At 41.4% G+C, this 16,141-nt stretch overlaps 1 protein-coding gene across 5 annotated transcripts in view; it reads left to right on the forward strand.

Annotated features, from left to right (window-relative positions):
- The window catches only part of FOXN2 (forkhead box N2), a 36,089-nt gene extending 21,641 nt beyond the window's left edge, over positions 1-14,448 (forward strand). For 4 of the 5 annotated variants that reach the window (XM_065632625.1, XM_065632626.1, XM_065632627.1 and 1 more), the window contains 4 exons: positions 381-505; positions 4,503-4,567; positions 9,115-9,183; positions 9,648-14,448. In XM_065632625.1, the coding sequence (XP_065488697.1) occupies positions 381-505; positions 4,503-4,567; positions 9,115-9,183; positions 9,648-10,165 (777 nt within the window). In that variant the 3' untranslated portion in view covers positions 10,166-14,448. The remainder of the gene's footprint in view (positions 1-380; positions 506-4,502; positions 4,568-9,114; positions 9,184-9,647) is intronic. The other variant, XM_065632629.1, reaches the window with a different exon arrangement.
- Positions 14,449-16,141: the final 1,693 nt, after the last annotated feature.

The raw sequence follows: 16,141 nt of genomic DNA on the forward strand, positions 1-16,141 counted from the left end.
GGAAGGTGCTTTGGTTTCTTACTTAGAAACCTGTTAATCAAAAGGCTGCTGATCAATTCACTGATGCCTGGATGGATCCTTAAAATCACAGCTGTGTTTACCAAGTGTTTAAATAAGGTTTCTAGCTTTCAGTGGATGAGCGTGAATGGAGGTGCTATCCCAAGCTGCAAGACGAGTGTTTCCATACCGTATAACAAGGGTCTAGGCACCATGCGCTGAGTTTTGGAGCGTCCACTTTTTGTGCAGGTGATGTACACCAGCTGTACAGCGGTGGATGCCTACATCATTGCATTTTGCTGCTTCTTGGGAATACTGAATTAGAAATGACTGCAACACCCTGGTCCCTGGATTTTCTAATTTGCAGTACTTCTTTCTTGCAGGTGAATGGAAAAGGTTCGTTATGGTGTGTTGACCCAGAATATAAACCTATTCTTGTGCAAGCACTGAAAAAGCAGCCTTTTCCCTCAGCACTTGCGTTTTATACTCCGCCAGCATCACCATCAAGGTAGGTGAATTTCCTCATCGGAGCGTGGTGCGTGGTTGCGTTACTCCACCAAGCAGAGGAAATGCCCGGGCGGATGTAGGGTGGCTGGTGCTGCTAGCTTGGACGGAGGTGTGTGTCTTCTCTAAGTCAGTCATCTGGTTATAAAATCTGTATGTTCTATGCTGTTGTCAAAAACAATCAACTTTCCTACAATCTGAAGTGCTGAGAGAGGCGGGTCTAAGAGCAGGGTGTTTTTCTTTGAGGCTGTTAAAAGCATTTTGCAGCAGGGATGGGAAGACCAGCCTTTACCGTAAACATACTCTGAGGTGGAGCAAGACTTCTGAAATCAAGGCTTCCTCATCTGACACGTTTTAATATTGGGCAATAGATTTTGGAGAATTTGAAGTCAATGTCATGCTTTCTCAGTAGAGGAAGAGGAAGGGCAGCTTGGTCAGCCTATAGAGGCAGGACGGTGAGGAGGAGGACAGAAAGCGGAGAGGAATGCGTTGCTGTTTGTGAGCTCAGTTGTTAGGAAGGCATGTGGCTGGTTTAGCTAGTTCAGCAGAGAATTTGGGTGAGATAAGAGACAATTAAGGTCTCTGTACATTGCCCTATGCCTTAACTTTACTGCGAGGAGTTTCCTTAACAAACAGGAGGAACTGGGGTTACTGGAGCAGGATGTAGAGCAGATAACATTAAGCAGACATTTCTAAGGGTCCAAAAGCACGTTGACGCTGGGAGCTGGCACCCTGGTGCAAGCCTTCGCTGTCTGGCAGCAGCTGACGGTTTGTGTGGCCCGGGCTCTTCCAGTTGGGCTTGTAACCTACGAGATGTAAGAGTCATGTCTGACCTTCCAGCTGTCTTGAGCCACAAAGGGTCATCTTGGGTTTGAAGGAGCCAGGCACAAGTGTCCTGTTTTCCAGCTTCCCCTGGAACAGCAGCATTACTAAAATAACCCCGAAGTATTTAAGTATTAAGAAACAGTCAAATCGGAAAGTATGAGAAGGCTGATGGTATTGTCAGGCTTTGTTTTGTGGGAACAAAGACTCTGGAAACTACTGTAATTGGTCTCTAGATGATAATGTTTTGACAGGCATTAATGTTTCTCTGTAAGGGCACGGACTTCTGTTTTTTCAGTATAACTCGAGTGAAGATGTGGTCCTTGAAAGCTTTGTTGACGCTGTGTCTGTGTTAACACAGTCAAACTTTAAAATTTAGACAATACAGATGGGAAGGGACCTCTGGATGTTGTCTGTCCAGCCAGAGGAGCAGAGGGCCAAGACAGACTCAGCCTAGGGCAGGTTGTTCAGAGCCATGACCAGTTAAGCTTTTAATATCTCCAAGGTCTTCAAGATTAGTCCGATGATACAAGCATTGAAGTCTGACTTACCTAGCTTGTGTAAATACAACATACTGAAATAAGGTGTAGGGAGGGAGAGATAAAGTACTTGCAAGATCAGGGCTTTGATTTGGAGCTGTTGTTTTTGGTAACTTTTTTCCTTCACTGAAGGACTAGTCACACTTGCCAACAATCACAACTACAAGGAAATCCTGGTCCTAATGAAGCCACATGGCAGAATTCCCACTGACTCTAATATGTGAAGGATTTTACAGTGCTTGTATTTATGAGGACAACAAAACAAAATCAGCATTTTAAGACACCTGACTTCTTCCTAACAGAAGCTAGTGTATTTTCCTTTAATAATAAAACATTTGTACAACTTTCATATGCAGAAAACCAGATTTTTTTTCCCTTCCATGTTTAAAAATTCTTGGATTAGATTTAAATTCTGGCCTAATTTTGGGGAAGGGGCCTCAAGGGGCTGCCTTGTGTGTGGAGAGAGAGAATGCCCAGAGGGTACAGCTGGAGAGAGGCTGGAAGGACTGTCCAAATTTATCTACAGAGTGATGCTAGAATTTGACTGTGAGAGTCTCTGAATTTTTCTAGTGTTCATAATTATTTTACAGTGTGTTCATAATTATTTTACAGCGTGTTTGCCATGAATATACCTATAATTCAGCAGGATTTTAAAATTTAAACTGTTACTTTGAGCAGAAACTATCCAAAACGGTAATCTGTGTCTAGTTACACTGAAATTTGTATTATCGTAAATGATTGGCATCACTGGTGCATTTTATTCCTGCACAGCTTGTTCAACAAGTCGGTGCAAGGCCCCTAGCTGCATTCCGTTTCTAGTATTATGCTACATGTACTATATCCCTGGGCTGTGGGGATGGCCAGGGTCCTCATCTTGTAAATACCTTATGCATAGCTTTTCTTAATCAATACTAAGCATTAATTTGCTGTAGGAAAGCTCTGTGTGGTTATGATTCTTAAAGCATCTGAGCTCAGACAAAAGTATGCAGGTGTTTATCATCTCTTTGTACAATTTACCTGCAAACGGCAGAACCAGCCACGTTGGGGTGGGTCCATTGCTTTCCTTGTGATTATTTTTAATTTTTTTTTCGCCCCCCACTTCTGAATCTGTTGCCTTTGCACTCCATCACCCCTACAAGAAAACGTACCAGTGAACTCAAGTTCTGCACATGTTCATGTTCAGCTGCATTGGATCCTTTCCGATTGTTTAGCACACTGGGAAATGCTTGAATACTACTCTCCTTTTCAGTAGCTTTGGTTACCAGTGCCAGGCAGGCTGCAGTGCTGCAAGAGCTCCTTACGTAGCTCGGGCGATGCATTTCAAGCCACCTTGCTTCGAGATTTTTTTTTTAATTTTTTTTTTTTTTTCCCCTCCTGTACTATCCCAACCTTCGGAGCTGTTACCAATGGCCAGCTGAGTTTGGATATAATGATGGCAAGTTGTAAAAATGAGAGTATGTTTTAAACGGACATCCCTCATTAACAGCTATGCAGAGTAGCTGATCTCAGGGCTGTTGAGGTGTGTGCAGCCACAGCACCAGACAGTGAAAAATATTTTCTTCAAAATTCAACTTAAAGAATGAAGATGTTAGTTTTAAAAAAGGTATTTTGAAAACTGAACTAATTGTTTGGGTTTCAGTTGATGATCTAGGCAAGTAATTTAAAAAATTGAGCACTTAGCAGCTTTGTGGGGATTTGCGGCTGTCCCTTATTTTGGAAAATAATGCTGCCAAATCTGATAAATATAAAAGGTGATAGAAATCACCGCATTAATCTCATAAGGTTGCTATTAAAGGTTGGGCTTGAAAATTCTGCTAAATGCCCTTTGAATTCTTCCAGTGACACTATAAAATATGCATATTGCTATGTTTCACGCAATTTTAATTGTTGTGTACTGTTTCTATTGTATTTATTTCTGTGTGCTAATATGTTTATAATTAACTGAGTAATTAGGACTGAATGCGTAGCAGAAAACCCTGTGAAAGTTTTAACTTGCCCACTATTCTGTAAGGTATTGAGCAGTACTTCACCAGGTACAAAGCTGATCTGATAACGCAAAAAAGCAAACAGCATCGCCAAAACAGCTCAGCTTCACATAACTTCAAAATGAGCAGATATCTTTGTTTGGTTTCTTTTTGTTCTTCCTCAGCTTTTTGCACGACACTATCTTTTGTTTTTGTTAATCTCCCACCACCATTTCCAGGAGCAGATGGACACAACTGGTCCTTACCTGTTCTGTTGCTCCTGGCCTCTCAGCATTCCTGTATAAGCTAATGTTTTGTTCATATGTAGGTTTTACTTACTATAAAAAAATAGATCTATTTATTAAAATCCAGCCTTTAGGCAGGTACATAAAATCTGTTAGAAGTTAGTATCTTTTGCCAGCAAGACTTTTGCTTAGAGTTTGTGTTTGGAGATGTTTTTACAAATGCTGATGATGGCTTATAGTGCTACATAAACCATCAGCCAATGTGTCAAGCCATCTACTGAGGGCAATAGAAATTGCTTGCCCACCAAACTCTGCTGGTTGGGTCGGTTTTGGTTTTACCTTTCTGTGATCGTAGTATTGTGTTTACTTTACTTTGTACAAATCATTTAGTTAATTAGGGCTTGACTTTGACCTGTTGAATTTCTTTTCAGTAGGTCAGCATCCCCTCACTATCTAACTTCAGTCCTTCAGCAGAATCATGGCCGATCTCTCAAAGGTAAATATTTAATTTTCTTTTGGCTGCTCCCTGGGTTTTAGTCACAAGCATGTACTGAAACCCAGCTGATGATGTGTATGGACCTGCTCTGAAGAGTCTGCTAGATTATGATAGCTGATGTAGTAGAATGCATGCTCATTATGTTAGCCACTTGTGTATTAAGTTAAAGCCATAAGATGAATTTCAAGATGTAATACAGGCCATCTAGTTTTGCCAGCAAGGTATTAGCAGACACATTACTCCCAAATGTGACCTAGTTCAGTAGAAAACAAATCTGAAAGCCACATATCTCTACAGTAGTTTTATTGCTAACCAAGAACTGAGAACAAAAGGCAGCAAACTTTAATGTATAAAACCTGGGGATGTGGCTGCAGAAGTGCCTTAAAGTTGTTTGTTTGATACAAGTGGGTGGGAAAGCACGACAGGATTTGCAGGGGAACGTGGAACTACAAGTGTACTTCACATGAGTATTTCACAGCTGTGTGTTACTTTTCACTCCTCGCCAAAAAGCTGGGCACGAGCTGGTGTTTCTGCCAGTGTTGTTTTGCAGGAAGACCTAAGTTCTGGATATTAACCCGCTAACCAGAATATCCTCATGATGTCTGTTTAGTTTAAGGTATCACCTTAAAAATTGAAAAATGTTCATTTTAACTCCTGGGATAGAGGAATAAGATGGCTTTAATATATGGACTCCAAATACAGGTCTTGATGCTGTAGGCTGCACTGCTGCTTCTCAACCAAGTTTATATCCTTCTGCGGTTCCTGCACTAGTAATGAAGTAAGTGCAGGAAAAAACAAGTCACGTCCACAACCACAAGCTTTTGCATTGTATAAATGTTATTTAACCATAGTCAAAGAAAAAGCTTGGATTGGACTGAGCCATGCTTAAGATATTACTGTGGATGAATGATCTCTTCCAACCATGGCAGGAACTCAGTAGCACAGCGTATTTCCCCTTCTAGCAGGTTAACCGTAGGTGTCTGTAGATGATGCTTCGGACGGTGTCTGTCCCTCTTGGTTGTCCCTGCAGTCGCTGGCACTGCTCTTGGGGCAGTTGTTCTGCACTTGCAGACCTGCCCAAGCGTGCGAGCTGGGCAGGAGATGTCGATGTAGCTACGCTGGCGCTTTTGTAGCAGGGACAACCCCGAAGTCGTGTTGCTACTGAGAAAGAATGCAGGTTTTTGGGGGGTTGTTTTGCTGTTTATTTTTCAGGGAATCCCTGCTGAAGTGCAGCATTGCTTGCTTTTCTGGTGTCCCCTTCCTCAGCCCACTGGGATATACCCACTCTTACAGGTTTTAACAAGCGTTGGAGTAACAAGGACTTGGCCACGGTTCTGTCCTAGGGATTTCTACTTTTGCTTTCCACAGTGAAAAACATCCAGACAGATTCAGATTTTTTTTAAAGTGTATTTAAGATAGAAATATGTTTTTCATCGACAGTCAAATGCAAATAGCAGTAGCAACAGCTGTTGAAAAGAAGATAGTTATTTCATGTTCCCGTATGTGCTTTTTAAAAAGTTTTCTTCATTTTAAAACATGTAAGTGGGCCTTGGTACCAGGAGGGAGGTAGACACCCATGCTGAGATATCACAGCATTTCTTTAGAAGCCTGTTGAGCACAGGTCTTCTACCTCAGTAATAAAGCTTAATCCACTGAAGGCTTATCCTCATCAAAAATAGTAATTTTTTTAGAAGTGCTGAAAAGTGAATCGTGCTCATTTTTTAAAGGGCTGATCCCAAGAAAAAGCAGGCATATGTTAATTTGTAGTGGAGGAATATTGCTGAAGCTCTTTCAATAGGATAATAAAAGGCCACCGATGAAGCGAGGCTTCAGCAGCACAGCAGACATCCAGCTCTCTGGTGTTGCTAGCGCTGTGAGCTGTGGAGGTGAGAGGGTTTCTTTTACTTTTTGGCCACAAACCAGAAACATTGGTTAGGCAGCAAAGCCAAGGGTTTTTTAAAGACTGAGCAGCTGCCTGGTAATTGCCACACATCCAGATGGAGGTTTTCTGGTGGTACCCAGGTAGCCAGGCAGCGTCCTTGCTGGCTGGCTGCTGCAGGGCTGATGAAGGAAGTTTCCTTGGGCAGACCCAGGATTCTCAGGGCTTGTTAGAGAATACAAGAAATGCCCCTTCTCCTAATGATTTTGCTGGTGTGTCCTGTGGCAAGTTTGGAGATTTTGCCAGTCGTCTGCTGCTCTAAGTTGCTACACTGGAGGTGCTGAAATAACAACGTGTATCTGCTGTCATTTAATTTCTGCATCTCGGTGAAGCTGTTCAGCATCTCCCTGGCATTAAAGGAAAGCCATTAATGTTCCTGGGGTCATGCAGGGCAGCTGTTGTTCAGATGAAAGAATTCCTTGTAATAAGGTGCCTCCTCAGCCATTCTGCTGGGGAAGCATAAATTTGGGAACGCTGCTCTGTCGAGGAGAGCGATTGCAAATGAAGCCAAAGCACGTTAACGGTGACGCAGAGCACTGCTAAGAACTTGCTACGTAAGTGTCTCTCCTCTTTCTTTGGGGGTATTAACATGCAGAAATGCGATTTGCAGGTAGTAATTCTGTGTTCCATTAATGCCTCCAATTCCTTGTCATTTTAACAAGGTGGTACTTATATACCAACATCATATGTTCAAATAAAATGTCTGTGATAGCAAGAAAGGAATGGGAATATTTCACTTTCTGATTATGGTAGTGGAGGAAAGTAACTCCTCATGCTTTTTTTTTTTCTTTTTATCAGATGGATACATACGACTTGTAAATTCAGGAGCCCTATTGCTGCCAAAAAAAAAAAAAAAAGACAAAATGGGATAAAATAAAATAATTTAATGAGTGCAATGGGACAGACCTTAAAGTGTACTGCTTTTAAAATGATAGAAAGTGAAAACACAAGGAGAATGTGTATATTTTATAACCTGTGTTGGAAACAGCAGCTCAGTTCCATGTTGGTACAACATTCCCAAGGCGAAGGCGATGTCATTATACTAGTATTTCTCCTTGACTAAGATGAAGATAGGGACAATTATAGAGTCATAGAATTGCTTAGGTTGGGAAAGACCTTTAAGATCATGGAGTCCAACCATTAAGCTAATACTGCCAAGTCCACCACTAAACCATGTCCCTAAGCACCACGTCTACATGTCTTTTAATCAGCTCCGGGGATGGTCACTCAGCCACTTCCCTGGGCAGCCTGTTCCAGTGCTTCACAACTGACAACCCTTTCATGAAGAAATTTCTCCTGATATCCAAATTATATAAGGAAGCCAAACTGACGATTCTATAGTCCCTTTCCCAGTACTAACTCTCCCCCTCAAATTCAGTAACATAGTTAATGCACATGATGGAAGCTGGGTGGAAGGAGGGGAAGAAATGCTATCAAAAATGACATTGCTGATGTTTCACTTCAGCAATTCTCACCCCGGTTCCAGTTCGGCAGGACTGAGAGCCCGTTCTGCTCGCTGCCGGCACCTTCCAGGCATTGTCTTCCAGCCCTGCTTCTCCACTCATCACTCATACGTGCATACATATGCACACCTCGGATGTGGTCTTTTGCTCTGAGACATGAAGGCTCTTGTGGGAGCTCACCATCGTTTTGCTCCTCTTTTGCCTGGTTAGTCCACCATATATATAGATATAGTCTTACATATTTCTCTCCTGTATCAGGAGAGGGATATATAGCCTATATCTCCATCATCCATAGCTGAAGTGAGCAAAGGAAGACTTTGGATTTCCTGGTTTTTTTAAAGTGCATGAGCATGTCCTGAAATGAGTGGGGAAGGCATGGTGGTTTCTTTTCCTTTTCACCTGATTCTGGTTGGAAGTGTCATTCCTTGCGATAATATCCTCAAAGTGCCCTTTTCGAGATGTAAGTAGTCCAGTCTGTGTGGCAAAGGATGGAGTTTTACAGCAGCGCTTGTCACTGTAGTTAAAATTGCCGCCGTTCACCTAAATCTTTTAAAGTGCCTATTTATTATTTAGATCCTCATGCTTTCTAGATCAAGCAGTTCAGTGCCCTTTCCCTGCTCGTCTTCTCAATTTCTTCCATTTGGCTTGTTGTTAGTGTGAAAAATACTGCTGGAGGAGAGAGGTGTGCTGAATTAGTGCTTCATTAATGAGCGTATTCACTCCTCAGCCACTTCGCATAACCGGGGTATGAAGCTGCTGAGATGCTTTGCTGTGGCATACACATTATCTTTCTCTCTCAACTGGTACAAACAAAAGCCACTTGTTGATAAGTATAGCAGCAGCATCGTCATATGAATGTCTAATTAATAATGTTGCTGATTCTTGGCTTCAGCTTTGGTAAGTGCAGTGTGAGAATTCAGCTTTTGAAAATTCAGGTTTTGAATATGATAGTTAAGATATGAGACTGTTCCATAACTGTCCTGCACTGTAGAAGAGTCATGCTCTGTCTAAATTCATCCATTCCCGCCCCCCCCAGCTCTTTATTGCAGGCCAATATATGCAGATAGCTCTTTTTTGTATGTTCTAGGGACCTCATTTTGTCAGGCTTACCTGAGATCTAATGTTTTGCTACTTCTTCTTCACAGAATCCGATATTGATGCTGCTACTGCAATGATGCTCTTAAATACTTCCATTCAACAAGGGATGTTGGACTGTAAGCATAAGCCATTTTACTCAGTTTTTCTTCTCTACCTTCTAGCTAAATGTTTTCTCTGTAAGGTTTCAGGAAATTAGTATGGTCTAGTTTCCAAATAGTAAGAGCAGTCAAGAAGCAATTCTAGTTTGATTATTCTTTGTGCTAGCATCACAGAGTTGTATAGAGCTACCTTTTTTTTTTTTCCCCCCAGTTAATTTTGGTTTTCTTCTGCAAAGTTCTTCCCCTGCCCTCTTTGTGTTAGATGGTAAGAAGACATTCTTGGCTACTTCTGCATCTCCGGCTCTTATTTGTGATTAGTTGAAGGCCGTTGTCTTCTGTGCATGACAGTAAATGTGCACAAGATATTATGACTCTTAAATGCTCGCATTCAGCTTACTTTGCAGTCAGCCAGCCACAGCATGCTCATTTTGGAGGTGATCCCATTGGAGCATTTGCTTACTGACGGATCTTGTTCTTAATAGGTGAGAAACCTCAGCCTCTGAAGGCACCTAAGAAGAGGAGTTATGGCAGCGCATTCAATCCTCCCAGTTCCATAAATTTGCAAGAAAATGATTCTGCAGCCACCAATATCGATCCGAAGGAGGATCACAACTACAGTGCCAGCAGCATGGGTTCCCAGCGCTGCGCATCTCGGTCCAGTGTGTCTTCCTTGTCCTCCCTTGATGAGGTGTATGAATTTATCTCCAAGACCAGCCACGACGGAAGCGATGGCAGCGAAGGATTTCACAGCGAAGTGGATACAGATGTTGACTATGAAGATGATCCTCTTGGAGACAGTGGCTATGCATCACAACCTTGTGTAGATACCTCTGAGGGATGTCAGCCTAGCAACAAAGCATTTGAGGAGTTATGTCAAGAAATCGATGAGGAATTGAAAGAAGCAGCAGGGTCTCTGCTCCACCTTGCTGGCATCCAAACGTGTTTGAGTTCCTTAATAAGTACTGCAAAGACCCACTGTCACAAGCAAAGGAAAAAATAGTATGTTTGTCTGTGTTGAATATATACATATATTTTTTTTAATTGTGGCAATACTCTTCTACTTTTACCCTTCACAAGGGAGATCAAAGCCATAAGAGGACTCATTGCTTTTTTATTTTTGGCGCTAACTATAATTTAGCCATTTATTTTTAAATCACTGCCTAAAAAAGAAAAATAATCTTCTCAAATTAGAAGAGATGCATGACTTGTGAAAACCTGAAAGCATACTTCTTAATGATCCCTTTTATTTTTTTTTCTTTTTAATAGTTGATTTTTTTTTTCTAGAGATACGTTTATTCAGATGCACATTGTGGATCATATTTACATCTCTGCTGGCCCCATCTGCAGAGGAGACTCTTGCCCTGTCTAAGGGCTCTGACTTCCATGTAAAGGATTAAAAAGGAGGAGAAAAAAGAAAGGGGGGGGAAAAAAAGGTTTCTGGCCTTGCTTGCCTCCTCCCACTCATCCTCTCTTCGCTCTTCTGAGACAGGTCCTGTGGAAATGCTGGTGAAGCAGCTCCGAGTGGCTGCAGCTCTCAGCCCACCTGACACAGCAGCTGAAAACCTGTAGCACTGCAGGAGCTGCTTTCAGCAAGATGCGATGTGCCGCCTGGAAGAGTGGGGATAGGGGTTAGCTGAGGTGGGTACCACCCACAGCTTTCTCTTTTTAACTCCTTCCCCCAAATCTGCTGTGTGCAGGTCAGATCCCTGAAGGAAAACTTTTTTTCCCCCCCCCCCCCCATCTTAAGACAAATTGTCTCTTTTTTTGGGTGGTGTGTGTCCTTTTCATGCAGATGCACAACGTGCATACACGCACCTTGGATGTAGCCAACAGTGAAACTTGCCACTTGCCAGGTTTGATGTCCTTGTATTATCCTTGTGTTATCACTACTGTTGAACATGTAGTAGCTGTGCAGTCCTGCAACATCTACCCTACAACAATTTAGGGGAAGAAAGGACCCAACAATTTGATGGTGGTGACAACATGGACGAGGTGGAGGCTTTAAGTAGCCAAGGTGATGAATGGCTGCTGAAAAGGGGACATGTTACCCCATAATCTGAAACAATATAGAATAGCTTCCTTTTGGATCAGTGAACCCTAAATTGCTTTGGGGGTTTTCGCCTCTTCCTCCCATCACTCGGGTTTCTGCGTGGTTTTTTTGGTTGGGATTTTGGTTTGGTTTGGTTTTTTTGGTCACCTGGGCTGTCCATACCTTTTGTTTCTCGGATCACTGTGCCTTGTGCTGTGTGAGTCCTATCAGCCTCCTGCCACACAGAGGTCATCTAGCGAGCAAGGCTTCAGCCTTCGGATGTACATCGGAGCTCAGGAGGATCTCTCTGTTATGGGAAGAAACTCCTTCACAATTCATTTTTGCAATAAAATAATCTCTTGGTAGTTCCCAGACAGTTCCCAGTTCCTAGACATCCCAGACATGTTTTAGTGGTATGGTGAACTTTTTTCCTCTATTGTGTTTTATTTGTTGTTGTTTGTTTTTTTTTATTTTAAAATCAGTGGTAATTGCTTACATCTTCTTATAGATTTTTTTTTTAAGTTTTCTGATCAAAAATGGCTAAGCAGTTCTGTTGGACTGGGTTTTAACAGTACTGTAAGTATAAGGATGCCTTAAGTATGTTGCAGAATCTTATACAACTATCAAAGGTCATCTTTCCTGTTCCCAAAAGGTAGCATGATGTGCCATAAACGTTCTCCCTAGCACGTGAAGCTAGTGCTTCCAGCAGGTGTTGGGCTAGCTGGTTGAAAATTAGGAGCAGAGCCACCTAGGAAGCCAATACCCACTGTTTGGGTTGTTGAAAAACAGTGTTGGATTCAGCCAAAAGTTAACTTTTCCCTAATAGGGTATTTTTTCTGGCTATTTGGAGGCCTTTCTTAGATCAGTGTGGTGGTTTGTTTTGTTTTGTTTTTAAATTATTTGTCAGTCTCCTCATGAATACTGCCATAAACTGTCTACTTATATACGAACACAGCCATGCTGCTGAAGGTCTGTTGCTCTGAGGGCCTCTTCCAGTGCCTCTTGAAGACAACACTGGTGCTCCCGCTGACTCAATGGCTGTTGGATCAAGCCTGAAATATTTCAGGTTCTTTGCGTTTTGGAATTTAAAGCCAATATTATTGTTTTTTGAAAGCACAAACACTAGGGAAAAAAAAAAAAGTTGCGTGGTGTTTTTTTTTTTTTCTCCTTCAATTACTTCAGTTTTGAGAATGTTTTATTTCTTGAAAGGGAAGAGAAATACTCTGCTGCATTCCTGCTTTGTGTGAACACCCGTACACCTGTAACAGGGCACCGTGTGTGCAGATGTGTATGTCTTCTGGGTATCACAAGTGGTGCATTAGCCAATTACATCTGATATCACGTGTGTTACTGATGGATTGTAGGGGTAAAACTCGCTATTTAAAGGAAAAATTAAGTACCAACGCAGTGGTTCTTAGGATTTGCGGATATGGAGATGTGAATGCTTGGTGGAACTCATGGGTTGGCTTTTGTACCTTGATGGAAAACGGCAAAGGGCAGAGTTTGTGTTGATGCGAAAACAAGGATTCAGCTACAGAGAAGTACTGTGAGCAGTCCGGGATGCTGCTGGGTGCTGCGATTTCAGCCGCACGCTGTTGAAGAGGGGTGCTGCCCGGCTCCTGCTGAAGGTGCTTGCAGCTTTTCTGTAGCTTCCAGTGAAAGCTGGATCGAGGGCCAAGTATTCTGGAAACTGCGGTTGTAGTCAGCTCCATGGTTTGGTTTAGTTCTGAATCACTTGTTTGCCTCAGATAAAATTTAAGAAGGTTGATACTTAGTGTGGCTGTGCTACTGTTAAGCCTGAAGCTGGTGATAATGACTTCAGCATTTCTGAAGGGATGGGGTTGGGATGCTAACAGTGTGTTTAATTAGCATATGAAACAAGCAATAAAACCATACTAATCAGAAGTTCGCAGTGAAAGCTGCATCCATCCTTACGGCGCTCAGCCTGGGAGGACCGGAACCATGGAAGGGGGAAGTGGGGCCACGCTCTCCACGCTTTGCTACCTTCCCTGTCCCACTGCGAAGGAGAAAGCAGCTGATCCGTGCTCCTGGCCCGTTCCACCACGTTGTCCCATGCCTCTGCCCGTGCGGTTTGGGAGGCAAAGGCTTCCAGCTCAGTCGTAGAGCTCCCTTGGTAGTGGGAGAAGAGCTGCCCTTCCTTTCGCTTACGTACGTAGCATTGGGTTCGGGTTTTTTTGCCACCTCAGTTAGAGACCCTGGTGTATATAGTATAAATGGAGTATAATTAAAAGTTATTTTGATTGTTGGGTTTCGGTTTTTTGTTTCGTTTTTGTTTTTTAAGTGACATATGTAAAATGTTCATGCCAATGGTTGACTCAGATATATTTTGGCAAGAAAAGTATTAATGACCACATTCAATTCTTTAAATACAGTGAAGAAGTGTATGAGACTTGTGTACAAGGGAGGCTACTCTGTTCAGGATAAATCTGATGTGAATACTGTACAAACCTGTATTGGCCTTTCAGATTCCAATACTAAATTACTGCTTTTGTAAAGGTCACATCAATCATTTTACAATCCGACTGTAAAGTCGAAGTTGTAGGGTTTGCAACTTTTCATCAGCCTGAAAGTAAATACAAGCTTTAGTTAAAGTACACTCATACACATTAATAATGGTGTAGTCAAAATATTTATTGAAAAGGTAGAATATTTTAAATGTTGCACCTGCCATTATATCTTAAAGCACATTCTTCACACCTAACTGCCAGTGCCATTATCAAGTCTGTTTTATAAATGTACATTTCTTCAAACTAAAAAGTGCATAATTAAAAGTATTATGTTACTGCCATATAGTGATATAAAACATTTTATAATTGCCAATTCATTGTAACTATTATTTATTTAAAAGTGAATTGTAAGAATGCTTTCTGATCAAATGAACCAGAGTTGTTCTTAAACTGTTCCCATTAGCTTGTTTCTAATGTAGCATAAGCAATGTCCTTGGGTTTGTTTAGAATAATTTTGCCAGTAGGTGACCAATTCTAACCCTTTTTCTCCAGTTTAGTCCTTTACCCCTTTTAAAGACGATTTACAGAAGTTTAGTTTTTTGTATGCTAATCTCTGTTAATTAAAATGTTTATAAAGTTTATTTTTACCAAAGAGATGCAATTCATTATGACAAAACGTTGCAGAATAAAACTTTGTTTTATAACATTTGTGACTTTTCTGCCCACATTTTTCATTCAGATGATCAAAGGGGCTTTTCTAAAATAAACAGCATTGCAAACAAGAAAGGACTGTGTTCTCTCTTTATCTACAGACCCTGGTCCCAGGTGGTGCGCCAAGTCCCCGACCTTGCCATTTAAATCTCTTCCACAAGACTGGGCTAGTGTTAAAAGCCAAATATGTAATTCGTTGTAGGTCTCCGCTTGGTTAAGACTTGCATGCGTGTGCATGTCATCTGTACAATAACAGAACCCTATCAATCCATTGTACAATTCGCTTACAGTCAGGTTTACCCATAGCTGGCCCATAATATTTGAAGAGCATCTTATTAAGGCAAGATTTCACCCTTTAACCTGGAAGCTGAGCTATATTTTGACACCTTGGAAATTGCTGAGATACTACTTCATACCACTTGCCTTCTTGTGCAAAGATTTGTTTAAACAGAAATAACTTGAATCTTTTCCTGATGAAAAATCTGTGATGACTTACAGTTCTGTATTCATATCATTACGGCTAAGTTGCTTCTATGACACTCAAAAGATCAACAGCATTTTACAGGGCAGGTAATTTTACAAGTGTGTCCCTGGATAAAGCTGCATAGGTCTTGTGTGGTATTTTTTCAGTATTTACTTTTCTTTAGATATGATTTACTGCCTCCCAGGCCCAGGAGGCAGAACTACCAGAGAGGGAAACTATATGACATGGTGCTTATGTCTCTTAAAAGCAGGCATTGATCCATCTCTTCTATTTTAATTTTTTTTTTTTAGCCTACTGGTATCACTGCGTTAAGTCTCCTCTGTAGGATCTGATGGAAATACAGTTCCTTTTGCAATACTTGAAGTGATACAGTAGATTTTAACAAAGGCATGCCTTCATCACCATATCAAATAATATTTAAATCACAAATTACAGAATACATATGTTCTATTAGTATATTTGATTTAGTGTTCATCTTAATATACTGATAAGATAACAACTGCTCTAATGAGTTTGGACAAAATCACAGCTATGTATCATATGTTAGTGATATCTTTCTAATTGTTATCCACTATATTGTGCCAAGAAAGCCTTAAGTTCATTGTTAAATTTCCCAAGAGTGTTTTCCTCTGTGTCAACTTTGCTGAGAACCACTCTCTGTATAGAGCCACAACTCTCAAAATAAAGCATTAACTGAAGCAATTATCTGCTCACACCAGCTGTATTTTAAGGACATTTGTTGAGGAAATACTTATTAGATTTATTTAGTGAAGGTGGCTGTCTAAATTTGACACAGAATATGGCTATGCTTTCACAGATCTTGAGTTTCCAGATACCACTGTTTAAGCTTAGTTTGAGTGGTCTGAATAAATACACGATCTGGTGTGCTTGGAGGCAATCACATATCAGTGTTAGTCCAGCAACGTTCCTGTGAACTTGCCCAGCATGTTTGGATACAGAAACTCTCGGCCCTGTTTTCACCTGCAAAAGTTGGTTTTGCACGTGAGAAAGCAAAGCAACATCACCTCTGCCCAAATGCCGAGTCTTCAGATCAGCCGGGTTCCTTGTTCTCCCTTTTCTTCCCAAAGGCCCTCCTGAAAGCTGCCTGCTCCTGCAGCTCTCAACTGCTTACAGCTAAAGCAAGATTATTAACTGCCCTCTGCCAGTGTTAGTTTAAAAAGCTCTTCATTAAACATCAGAGTGTTTGTTTTCCTACCGCATCAGTACAAAAGCGATCATTTCACTCCTTAGGCTCTTATTAAACAAACTAAGATTATTTGGTTT

This window comes from Caloenas nicobarica, chromosome 3, assembly GCF_036013445.1.
Source record: "Caloenas nicobarica isolate bCalNic1 chromosome 3, bCalNic1.hap1, whole genome shotgun sequence".
NCBI lineage: Eukaryota > Metazoa > Chordata > Aves > Columbiformes > Columbidae > Caloenas > Caloenas nicobarica.